General features: G+C 34.4%; 1 protein-coding gene across 10 annotated transcripts in view; it reads left to right on the plus strand.

The window, feature by feature from the left end:
• Positions 1–12,207, plus strand: part of TCF12 (transcription factor 12) — a 374,750-nt gene that overhangs the window by 250,462 nt on the left and 112,081 nt on the right. For all 10 annotated transcript variants that reach the window (XM_038580520.1, XM_038580518.1, XM_038580521.1 and 7 more), the window contains one exon: positions 7,526–7,590. In XM_038580520.1, coding sequence (XP_038436448.1) covers positions 7,526–7,590 — 65 coding nt within the window. The remainder of the gene's footprint in view (positions 1–7,525; positions 7,591–12,207) is intronic.

The raw sequence follows: 12,207 nt of genomic DNA on the forward strand, positions 1-12,207 counted from the left end.
TGTGTTTACATTTCAATGTGTGAATGTGATTTTAGAGAGGGAGTGGAGAACATGAAGAAAAATAGCTGGATTGGTGAATATTTGCAACCTGGACTACTATTTCTCAGGTTTTAGTTTCAAGAAGTCATTGCTAAAGCCTATTCAAATTACCCAGGTCTGACTGTGTGCACTTATCAAGGATAATGAGATACTTTATAGCAATTCTGCAGGAATTATTGATTGGGAAGCTGTTTACAGTTCTGATGCCTGTCACAGGAAGTTGGTGCAGAGTTAGATGGAATAAGTGATGAGATAAAGGCTGGGTTAGAAAAGTGATTACAACAGGGAACTTGCTAATCACTGACCTCTATAGGGATCCTCTGGTTTATCACTAATCTCACGCACACTTGGCACTTTCCTGTGCTGCTGCCTCATCATTCATAGCTGTGTGAGTAATTTGGCATGGAGTGAACAAGAGGAGGGCATAGAGAGTCCAGCAGCTGTGCTTGTTGGCACTAGATATTTAAATATCTTCAATGTAGCCAGCAGCGTGCTTGGCACAAATGTTAGCCAATAATACTTAAACAAATTGTTGTGAAGAAAATAGGCAGGCATTTATGTTAAAACCCTCTCTCTTTCCTTTCCTTTAAAAAATCTGTTAGTTTGAGATCCTTTCTAGTTTTTTCTGTGTAAGCTTGAGCAGATTGCTGCGAAAATGAAATTAGTAATACTAGTAGTTAGCATCAGCCCAGGTTCTTTTAGACAAGAATTTCCAAGTACTTTATAAGCAGTAATTAAACTGTGCAGGCCTGTGTGAGGTACATGCTACTGAGTTGATTTTCTTCAAAGAGTGAGTGGGGGCATTGATGTTAAGTGACTTGTAACTTGTCTAGTTCACTCAGTGCGAGAGAAGCAGGAGCCAAGAGATGAATCCAGTAATCAGAATCCTAGGTCTCTGTTCTGCCATATACCAAATGGCATTGCAGATTTCCCCACTTTGTAGGGTAATGTGTTTTTATGTTTCTCCAAGTGGATAGTGTGATTGAAATTGTATGAAACTTGTGGTAGTGTTCATCCACAAAAAAAAAAAAAAAAAGAAAGAAAAGCTTCTCCCATGAGCAAAGATGTTAGGTAAATAATGATTTTTCAAAGATACCTAAGGGGGGAGGAAGACAGTCTGCTCATAAAACTGTGATCTTAATTAGATTTGTGCCCAAAAATATTTAGATTGGCCTATGTAGGGATTTCATATTGTTCCTCTAAAAAATAAGTCTGGAAAAGTTCTCATGACTTATATGTATTAGAATATTTCAGTTTGAAACATAGTTGATCTAGGTAACTTTTTTTGAAACATTCAAGGAATCTTTTTCTAGGTTAAGCCTTTATCTTTTAAAAAAACCTGTCTAGTGCTGCCCACTTAAAATATAATGGGGTTTTTTATGTAATAGATGGTGAATTTGAATTTACTTTAATGCAATTCCAAATGCCTTAAAACAGTGAACACTGAAATAATACTGGCTTTCAGACAAATAGGGAAACTGTTTGTTCTAATTTGTGCTATTACTCATGAAGTCAATAATGATTTTTTGAGTAGTATCTATTCATTAACATTACAAAACTTCAATTAGTTGTAAATTTTCATGTATTTAACAAAACCGCTACAGAAATAAATGAAATGCTGATCCAGCTATATCTTTCATAATATCTCTGTCTCTGGCCATTTCTTCATAAAAACATTATTTTGAGTTGGTAGGTAAAGAACCTACAGCCAGGAAAGTATTAAGGGACAGGTTTCTACAACCAGTAAATTAAGATCTAGGGCAGAGATACTGCAATTTTACTGTCATATCTCACACCTGTTATCAGCTTCCTTCAATCACTCCTTGGTATTAACAGGATTTCTAGTAGGAAGAAGAATACATCTGGCAATGGTACCAGCAATGTAAGTAAAGCATCTCTCATAGTGCCTCACATACAGCGGCTAGTCAGCAAATGGTTCGTCACCTTGCCCACAGCAGTCTCAAGACTTTTTGAGATCAAAGGAGAACAGATTTCTAGACTGCTGTGCACTATAAGGAGGGCTCAGCAAAGCAGCCAGGGAGTTCTCAAGCCAAAGTTGGTCAGTATAGGAATTCCACATCTCCTGGAAAGAAATGTGCTTTAGTTTGCCCCACATTCTCTACCTAAGCATGTTGGATGCATGTGGGCCTCTGTGTAGAAGCGATCACTTCAGAGCATGGCGGCTGGAACTCTCAGTCAGTTATATTCCCTGAAATACGAGTTTTGCCAAGTCCATTTTCATGGCTCAGCAATTAAATATTTTAAATTGTTTTAAAGATAGACACAGAAACACATCTCCTTGATTCCAACCTCTCAGGATGCTGTTGTATCCCCTCTGATCTTGTCCAACTTGTTCATTTTACAGATTAGAAAACAGACCCAGAAAAACAAGATCAGTATAGATACTTCCCTAAACAGGCATTTAAAGTAAGGAAAACATCAACATGTGCCCTTTGTGAGAACTGAAAAGAGTATCAGTTACCTGTGAGTAAAACCAGCATAACTGACCATGTTCTATATTTAGAACCAGTCTTTGGAATAGTTGGGTTTTGCTGCCTGTCATTTTGGGGATGATTTGTCATCCATCTCTCTTTTCAGCAGGATTAGATAGTGCCAAATCATTTGATTGATAGAGGCTGCTAAGAGGGCTAAACAGAGAAAAATTTCTCTCTCTTTTTTTTTAAGATTTTATTTATTTATTCATGAGAGACAGAGGGAGAGAGAGGCAGAGACACAGGCAGAGAGAGAAGCAGGCTCCCATGCAGGGAACCTGACATGGGACTCGGTCCCAGGTCTCCAGGATCACACCCTGAGCTGCAGGCGGCGCCAAACTGCTGCGCCACCGGGGCTGCCCTAAACAGAGAAAAATTTCTATACTATATTTGGGCTTCACGAAATATGTACATATATGATCTGAATATGGGAACTGTGTTCTAAGCCTCCACTGGAAAACAGTGCAGTATAGTATGCTGTTAATAATTTGGGGTCAGATAGCCCTGTATTTTGGTTCTTTTGGCTACTTATTAATTCCGTGACCCTGGGCAAATTATTCCTCATTAGTAAAATGGGGACTTAATAGTACCTAACTTCAGTGAATTGAAAGAATTTTAAAGCCACCATCAACTTTCATCTCGATTATTTTAGTAATGTTCTAATTCATTTGGATTATTTCAGTAGTCTTCTAATTGGTCTACCTGCTTCTGCACTTGTTCTCCTATAATTTATTCTTCACAGGCAGCCATGATGATATTCTTAAGATGTAGATTATATTTTGAGTAAATTATACTGAAGTCACTTGGATATCTCTATGGAAAAACGTGTATCTTGACCTCCCTCACCCCCACCAACCTACATAAAAACCAAATTCAGGTTTAGATGTGAAAGACAAACAGTAAAGTTTTCAGAAGAAAACATGGTAAAATAGATTTGTAACCTTGGTATAGGCAGAGGTTTTTTAAACAGCACATATAACAAAAAGTGAACAAATTAGCCTATATTAAAATGAAGAATATCTGTTTATCGAAAGACATCATTAAGAGAGTGAAAAGGTAACCTATAGAAAATATTTACATAGAGACAATAAAAGATCTTGTATCAAAAATACATGAAGAACTCCTACAAATCAACAGGTAAATGACAATCTAAGAGGGAAAAAGTGGACGAAATACTTGAATGACCCATTCCATTATAAAACACCCAAAGGTCCAATAAACATGAACTCACTGTGACTTAACTACTAGTAACTTGGTTGCCAAAAGTGTCCGTTAAGTCTTCCACTGCATTAATAAATAAATCTACAACAAAAGAGTTAATTGTTCCAGAGATCTCCGTACTAGTAAGAATACCAGGAATATCATCGTTTTCTGCACAGGTTTTATTCTGTTTTCTGAGAGTTCTTTCTCATAACAAGGTAAAATAATGCATCTCTTTACTTTCTCCTTTATTCCTAAGTCTCTTCACTGAGACTGGACAGTGTAATCTTGCTTCCATCTTAGCCTGATATTACTGCAAGTATTAAAACGCACAAGACTGCCCTTTCAGATCCTCTCCTCTCTAAGCTAACATCTTGGTTTTTAGCTGATCTGATTTCCAAATCACTTACCATTCAAGGGAGAAGTTAGATACCTGCTCAGTTACTAACAGTTACTCAACTGTGTTTTAATATATTAAAATTATCTACATATAACATATAAATGTAATACTTAGCAGAAAACCATAATAAATAGTTAAAGGTGTTATTTTTTAGACACCTGAGATAAAATATTCATTTTAATTCATGGAAATAGTTTTTGTAAAAAAGTAATTTTTTTTTTAAATTTTTATTTATTTATGCTAGTCACACAGAGAGAGAGAGAGAGAGAGGCAGAGACACAGGCAGAGGGAGAAGCAGGCTCCATGCACCGGGAGCCCGACGTGGGCTTCGATCCCGGGTCTCCAGGATCGCGCCCGGCCAAAGACAGGCGCTAAACCGCTGCGCCACCCAGGGATCCCTATAAAAAAGTAATTTTGAAAGAATTAAAGATGAATGTCCTCTAAATCTCAGACTGAGTATGCATTATTATATTTCAAGAGTAACCAAATTTCTAAGTCCCTCAGAAATAACTACTAGTTCCTAATAAATGAAAGGTGAAATGAAATGAAAATGTATTTATATTTCAAAATCTGTTTGAATAGGTTAAGTATCATTTTAAAAACAAACCATCAACTTCCCATTTCGGAAGAAACTTTTACTCTGATAAAAGTTTTTAGCTTATGTTAAATTAGTTTTCCTTCTCTCTGATTTGAATATCCTTGTGAAAGGAATAAGTTTACAAAGTTTAATAGGCACAGGAAAGTAGGCTTAAAAACTTTTTCTTAAATAACAAGTATCCTCCACACTCTTTCCTGCAGCTAAAATTGTATTGAAAGCGGTTTAAAAACAGAGCTAATACTGATCTCTTACTTTGTTCCCTTTTCTACTTGAACAATTGAAAAATAAAAGTTTCTTACTCTGGTACATTTGAATGAAAATTAAAAGACCTTGTTGTTTAGCTTTAAGTCTTTATTAGTTGTTTAATGTTTCTGGAAGAATTTGCAAGGTAGAGAGGGCCTATTGAGTATTTCAACCAGTAATAAATTGATGGTATATTATGGTGAAAGACAAATATAATCTTTTTTTTAACTCTGGTATTTGTTGAAAATGTTAATATAGTCTCCCAGTTCCATCCTGTCAAGTACCTGAGACATCATTTGTTTTTAAAGGCATTATTTTCTTAAAGTTGAAGACCTGTTGGGGCGCCTGGGTGGTTTAGTCAGTTAAGTGTCCAACTCTTGGTCTCAGCTCAGGTCTTGTTCTCAAGGTCAGAAGTTCAAGCTCACGTTGGGGTCCTACTTTAAAAAAAAAGAAAAGATATACTGAGAATGATTTTTAATAAATTTGCTTATTTGATTAATAAAGTAATACCTCCAAACCATAAATATGTGCTGTTATTTTCCCTCAGTAATCTGTCGGCCAATCATCCTGAGTTGGCATTTCCCTTCAGTCTCTGCCATCTTCTTGGTTCAGCGCAGTTTCTGATCATTTTGAGGAGGCCCGGGAATGTGTGCCACCGTTGCAAAAGTACCATCTTTTCGTGGTTTTGTGAGGTTGGATTCCAAGAGTAGACGAGTAGAGCCCAGAGCCCCCATATATCATCTTGACTCTTAAACGCAGTCTTACTTGTAAAAGATACATCCTTAGAGAGTTACAGTCTTTTCCTTTCATTCCATATGGATATGTTGCAAGTTAAAGCTCTTTATGTAGAACATACTGCTTTATAGTGAAACTGTGAGGCAAATAGACCGCATTAATTAACCTTTTCTCATAAATCTGCATTTTTATGTGTTGATGTTACCTCACCTGAAATCTGTGCTTCAACACTAATAGCCAGTAAGTGCTTTTAAGACATGTGCTATAATGTCCTAATGGGTTCTGAAATTATACCCTGAATTATTACAGTATTTTCTAATAACTAGCTTTGTTATTACAAGGATTATTTTGTATATTTAAGGAGTCAGTATGTGCCAAATTTAGAGTAGCAAGATTTTATATCACTTGGCCACTGTGGCACTATATCAGCAAATAATTTTGAGCATCCCATCTATGTGTGGAGTTTTAAAATTTAATAAACTATACATTTTTATATAATCACAAGCTAATACCTCAATTTATAGTATATAATTATGGGGAAGTTTAAAAAAAGTAATTTTAAATATTTTGGATAATTGGTCATATTTAATTATATTGTTACTGTTTTTACCTTGGGATGGAGAAAAAGAATTAAGCTCTGCTATTGTCATTGTTTATTTGTGTCTCCATCTTTAATATTAACATCAAACTGTGATCTTTACAGAAGTCTTTTTGAGCAACATGTCTTATTTGTGAGACTGCTTAGTTAAAACCTTTATATTTAATATTTGTAAATTTACTGAACAGTATATTGAAAAGCAAGTAAGTAAGAACTGCTGCCAGTATCAGCACTGTGGGACATCTACTCTCCCTCTAGAACTGGCTCATTCCATTTCTGACATTTAACCATCCAACTTTTGAACTGCAGATATACTCCCAAAAGGAATTTGTACACATTTCTGGGAATATAAATTGGCATGATGACTTTAGAGAATAGTAAGGCAATACATATAAAGTTGAAAGTATGCACCCTTTAATCCAGCTCCACTTCTTTGTGTCTATCCTTGAGAAAGTCTTATGTATGTATAACACGTGCAAAGATACTTGTTTCGCCATTCTTCCTGATAACAAACTAGAAACTATTTCTCAGTAGGAGAATAGATCAGCTGTGGTTTTATTTGTATAATGGGACATTTTATAGCAGTAAAAAGGAATAAACTAGGTGTCGATTATCAACATGTATCTCAAAAGCATAATATTGCGTGGAAATGCACGTGTCAAAAGGGATAGATACTATATAATCCCATCTGTTTAAATGTATTAAACACAAACAGTAATGTGTATTGTTTGAGTACATGAATACATATTAAACTTTCAAAATATACATGGGAACCTATATATACTAACCTTTTGCTAATGGTTATCTTGGGGTCTAGGGTGAGAATTGAACTATATCTACATTGTTTTAATTTTTGAGAGAGAGAAAGGAGAAAGAGGAGAAATACTCAGTCTAAGCAAATATGGGAAAACAATATTCTCCCTACTGGGTAGATCATATTGTTGGCCATATAGATATTTGTTCTCTTGAATATTTTTTCACTGTTTCACAATGGAGGATATTTAATAAAACACATGCTATTCTATAAAAGCTAGAATTTGTTAAACTGACTGGAATGATAGTAAGTTTTCTTTTAATTTTATTTATTGGATTTTATCTTCTTGTTTCCAATTTATACTGTGTACTTCCAAATCACAACGTAATTACTATGAATGGTCTAGAAGTTGAATTGATTGTCAATAAATGAGGATTTTTGTATAGTTATTTTCTTTGTTTTATAGGAAAAACGTCAGAGAGAGGCTCATTTTCCCTGTACAGCAGAGACACCGGATTACCAGGCTGTCAAGTAAGTTTAATAAATACAAAAGTGAGGTTATTTTTAACACATACATAAAGACTTTGATAGAGGAGGTAGAAATTTATCCAATTTCACCATAATTTGTGCCTTTAATGTGTAACCAAATGTAAGATTTTAAACATATTTTCTTCTTCCTCTGCTTAAAATGGTTTCTCTTCCCCAATTCAACAGACTTTCTCTACCATCAAAGATTTTTATAACTCACCTCCATCTAAATTGGAAGCAAAGTAACAATTATCTTGCTACCCCTTTCCAAAGTGCTTATCATATCTGGAAATGATTTTTGCATATTTCCTCAAAAAAAGTGGAGCTGCTGATACATTACATGAAGAACATACAATTTCTCTGTGTAGTTTTACTGTCCTGTAATTTTTTTTTAAAGATGTTATTTATTTATTCATGAGAGACACAGAGAGGCAGAGACATAGGCAGAGGGAGAAGCAGGCTCCCAATGTGGAATTCTGTCCTGGGACCCTGGGACCATGACCCAAGCTGAAGGCAGACTCTCAACCACTGAGCCACCCAGGTGTCTCACTGTCCTATAATGTTAAACTTACTGATGTTCTAAGTATTTTCATTTCATTCCTACACTCTAACCAATTCTTTAGGCTTCCAAAAGTCTCTTTGACTCGGAAGCATTGTTTCAGTTCTTCCTTAGCATGTTGTAATTTTACAGCCATTTCTCTGCTTATTTTTTTCCCCTATCTTTAATGAGAATCCTAAACACACAGCTCACCTGTAGATTCCCAACAGAATCAAGCCAAAAAAGAATAGAAAAGAAAGGCAGCATGTATGAAATTTATTTTCTGCTGTCTACATGGCTTTCATGAGGTCCGCCCTAATTTTAGACATGGCCATGTGCACCAATTTTAACTCTTATTCTAATAGTACTACTCTATCTAATATATTTCCTGTAATTGTGCCATTCAGAATCAGAACACCTAAGTTCAAATCCAGTCTTTACAAGTTACTGATCTACGGTCCCTAAGAAAAGTCATTTAACTGTCAATCCTATCTTTACATTGACTTCCTCATTTGAAAGGTAGAATTAGCAGTTTTGCTTCCACCTACTTTGTAGGTCTCTGAAGGTTAAACTGCATATACTTGTGAAAGCCTATATTTTACAAAATGCACATTTACATTTTTTTCCCATGCATATAACCTACAAAACAAAAGCTGTTTGGTTTTGGGGGGGGTTTATTTCTGTATTATTCGTTCAAGTCATTATATTCACAGTCTCATCAGAAAAGATCGTTGTTGTTCCATGAAATGTCCCATATTGAATCTCTGAGAGTTCTCACTTGGCTTTGGGAAATGAGAGAAAATCCCTAGCACAACCCCATCACAGTAACTCATGACTCTAGTGATTTTTTTCTCCTTTATTCTCACCAGTCTCTGTACATAGATTGGGAAGTGTTTGTATGTAGAGAGAACACACATGTAAGAGTGCATATGGATAAATGCTAGAGTGGAGGAGTTAAAACAGTGCCCAGTAGTGGCATATGTGGTATATGTAACAGTGCCCAACAGTGGTATTATAATATGGTAACTTGCATTGATTTTCTTTGATCTGTTAAATCATTCTTGCGTTCCTGAGATAAACTTCACAGAAGCTCTTTTGAATCCTTAATACTATTTTTAAGAGACGAAAAAGATTTGAGAGCCACTGGTCTAATGTTAACACTGTTGCTAAACTTGAGGGAAAAATGGTTGTAAGCTCTTAGAAACTACAACTGCATCTAACATATCAGAGAAACTACAACTGCACCTAATATATCAGTTAATGCTTATATTAATGAGTTTCCACTTATATTTTTTATACTCTCTTGGCAAAGATATTGCTGTGGTAAGCTCTATTCATTTAATTTTCTAGTTTTGAAAGACAAATCTTAACAGTATTTCCGAAGATTAGTATGTGTTTATACCAGATTTAATTCCTTTCTTTTCATGATTTTTATTTATTTTAATTCTAATGTAATTAACATACAGTGTTATAGTAGTTTGAGGTGTACAATACCAGATTCAATTCATATCAGAAAACATTTATTTTAAACCTAGATGCATAGCACTGTAATAACAATCGCTACCATTTACTGAATTAAAATCCTTTTAACAGCACCCATTTTTCAGATTGGAAATGGATGTTCTCCAGAGGTATTAAGTAATTTGCTCAAGGCCATGCATCTAGCAAGTGGTAAACCTACTAAACACATGATTGATGCTTTTAACTACAGTATAACAGTCTCCAGTTCCTAGACTATGCCCTTACTACCATTTCATTTTAATTTGTTGAGGAGGGACCTGGGAATTTATATTTTAAACAAGTGCCCTAGTTGAGGCTAATTCACATGGACTGGGGATTATGCTGTGAGGCTAATTCACATGGACTGGGGATTATGCTGTGAGAAACCCAGTTCTTTTCTATATGCCAAATATAAACATCTACTGAGTATATAAAAAAGGGAGAAACTATAAGATCAGTGTTTAACAATTGTTTATAACCCTTTGGAAAGATCAGGTAGCCTATGGAAAAGAGAAACAATGTTACAAGAATGTATGAAATGTAAAATAATAAAATTGCTGTATACAAGAAATTTAAAGCTATTCAAGTGAGGGGAAAATTTGTTAAGAACTCACAGAACTCATTTGTAAATAATTAATAATTAACTCATTTGGGCATGAGCCCCAAAGAGGAAGCCCAAAATTCAGCACAGAGGAAAGATTTTACTGCAGCAAAAACAAATAGCATCAGTGAAGATAAGGAGGGCGTGGCACTTAAAACAAGTAAAAGAATTCCTCACTGTGAAAGGAACAATGACCTTGCTGTTTATTATTGTTACTTAGCTCTGACTATGCTGTGATTGGGAGACAAAATTACAATGGATGGCACCAGGTGATTTGAGGCCTAAATACTAAATAGTAAACTCAGGATATTCAAGATTTAAAGATGTATCACTCCTATCCAAGGAAAAACCTGTATTCCAAACAGTATTTATTTGTTATTATGGGTCATAGAAGACAATACACTAAAATAACATATTGACTGCCATTTTGTGTTATGTATTCACAAATATCATAAAAATCTTAACCACACAATGATAATAAAAGGAAATGTAAATAGTGACTGCAGAATTATATCCAAATGCCACTTTGAAACCATTTTTCTTCAACATAATCCCCAAAGGAACATTAACCCTGCTATTAATGTACATAAAATGCTGCTGACATTCTACAAAATTCAGTCTAATTTAATAATGCCTGATGGGCCTTGCTTCATGTTAAGATGATGTAATAATATGTTGCTAAGTGGGTCTCATATTACTTTCATGGCAATCCCATAACTGACAAGCCATTAAAAGGAAACTGGTGTAGTGATATTACTGGAAACATTGATAGATCATTCTGCAATCAAATTTTTTTAATTGATTGAACACAGAACATAGAAACCATCATCTTTATTAACTATAGGTATAATACTTCACCATGATGTGATCAATCCTTTTATCATTACAACGGTTTTTCACTGATATCTGTTAAACAAGTTTGTATTCAAGTAATTTGCATAAGTTTCTCTCCAAGTGTTCAAACCCAGAAGAGACAGGGTCTTGGTTTTTTCAAAGAGGTTTAAATTTCATCAATGTTCAGATATTATATGCTTTAGAAAATGACAAATAACTTTAAACTCAGGTAGCACTTAGTTATTTGGAAATTTACCCATACCATTTGCTTCTTAACCATCTTCTTTTCCCATTATAGCCAGTCTCCCTATATACAGAAATTTAATAATGATAAAATCATCAGAGTCAGTACCTCAGGAAGATACAATAATGATAAATATGTACGTACCGAATAACAGAGCTTTAAAATAAATGAAGCAAATATTGATAGAATTAAAGAGAGAAGTAAAAAAATATAAAATTATAATTGTTTGAATACCTTTCTTAGCAGCTGACAAAATAGACAAAAAAACTTGGTTCATTTATTATCTGCTACCTTGACCTCATTGATATTTATAAAACTCTATTCCCAACAAATGAAGAATATACATTGATTTTGAGGGTGTATGTTATATTCAACAAGATTGAGTCATGTGCTAAATTAATCCATAAAACTAGTGTCAATAAACTGAAAAGATTTGAAATCATACAGCATATTCTCTGACCAGAAGAGAATTAAGTTAAAAGTCAGTAAGATACTTAGAAAAACACTAAATATTTTAAAATTAAACAACCCATGGGTAAATAATCTGTGATTTTAAAAAATTAAAAGTGAATTAGAAACTATTTCTGATTCAATTATAGTGAAATACGGTATAACAAAATTTGTTGGTGTAGCTACAGCAGTGCCTAGGAGGAGAGGTATAGCTTTAAATGCTTGTATTTAAAAATAATAATAATAATAGATCTGTGGTATACAACCTGAGGTTCTACCCTAAGAAGCTAGAAAATGAAGCACAAAATAAATAGGAGGCAAATAATACAAATAAGAGCAGAAATCAATGTAATACTACAATAAGAAAAACTAACAAAACCAGAATTTCTATTTAAAAGGATCCATAAAGTTAACATCTCTTAGCTAGACTGATTAAGACAAAGTGGGAGAGGG

The sequence above is a fragment of the Canis lupus genome, chromosome 30, assembly GCF_011100685.1.
Source record: "Canis lupus familiaris isolate Mischka breed German Shepherd chromosome 30, alternate assembly UU_Cfam_GSD_1.0, whole genome shotgun sequence".
Lineage (NCBI taxonomy): Eukaryota > Metazoa > Chordata > Mammalia > Carnivora > Canidae > Canis > Canis lupus.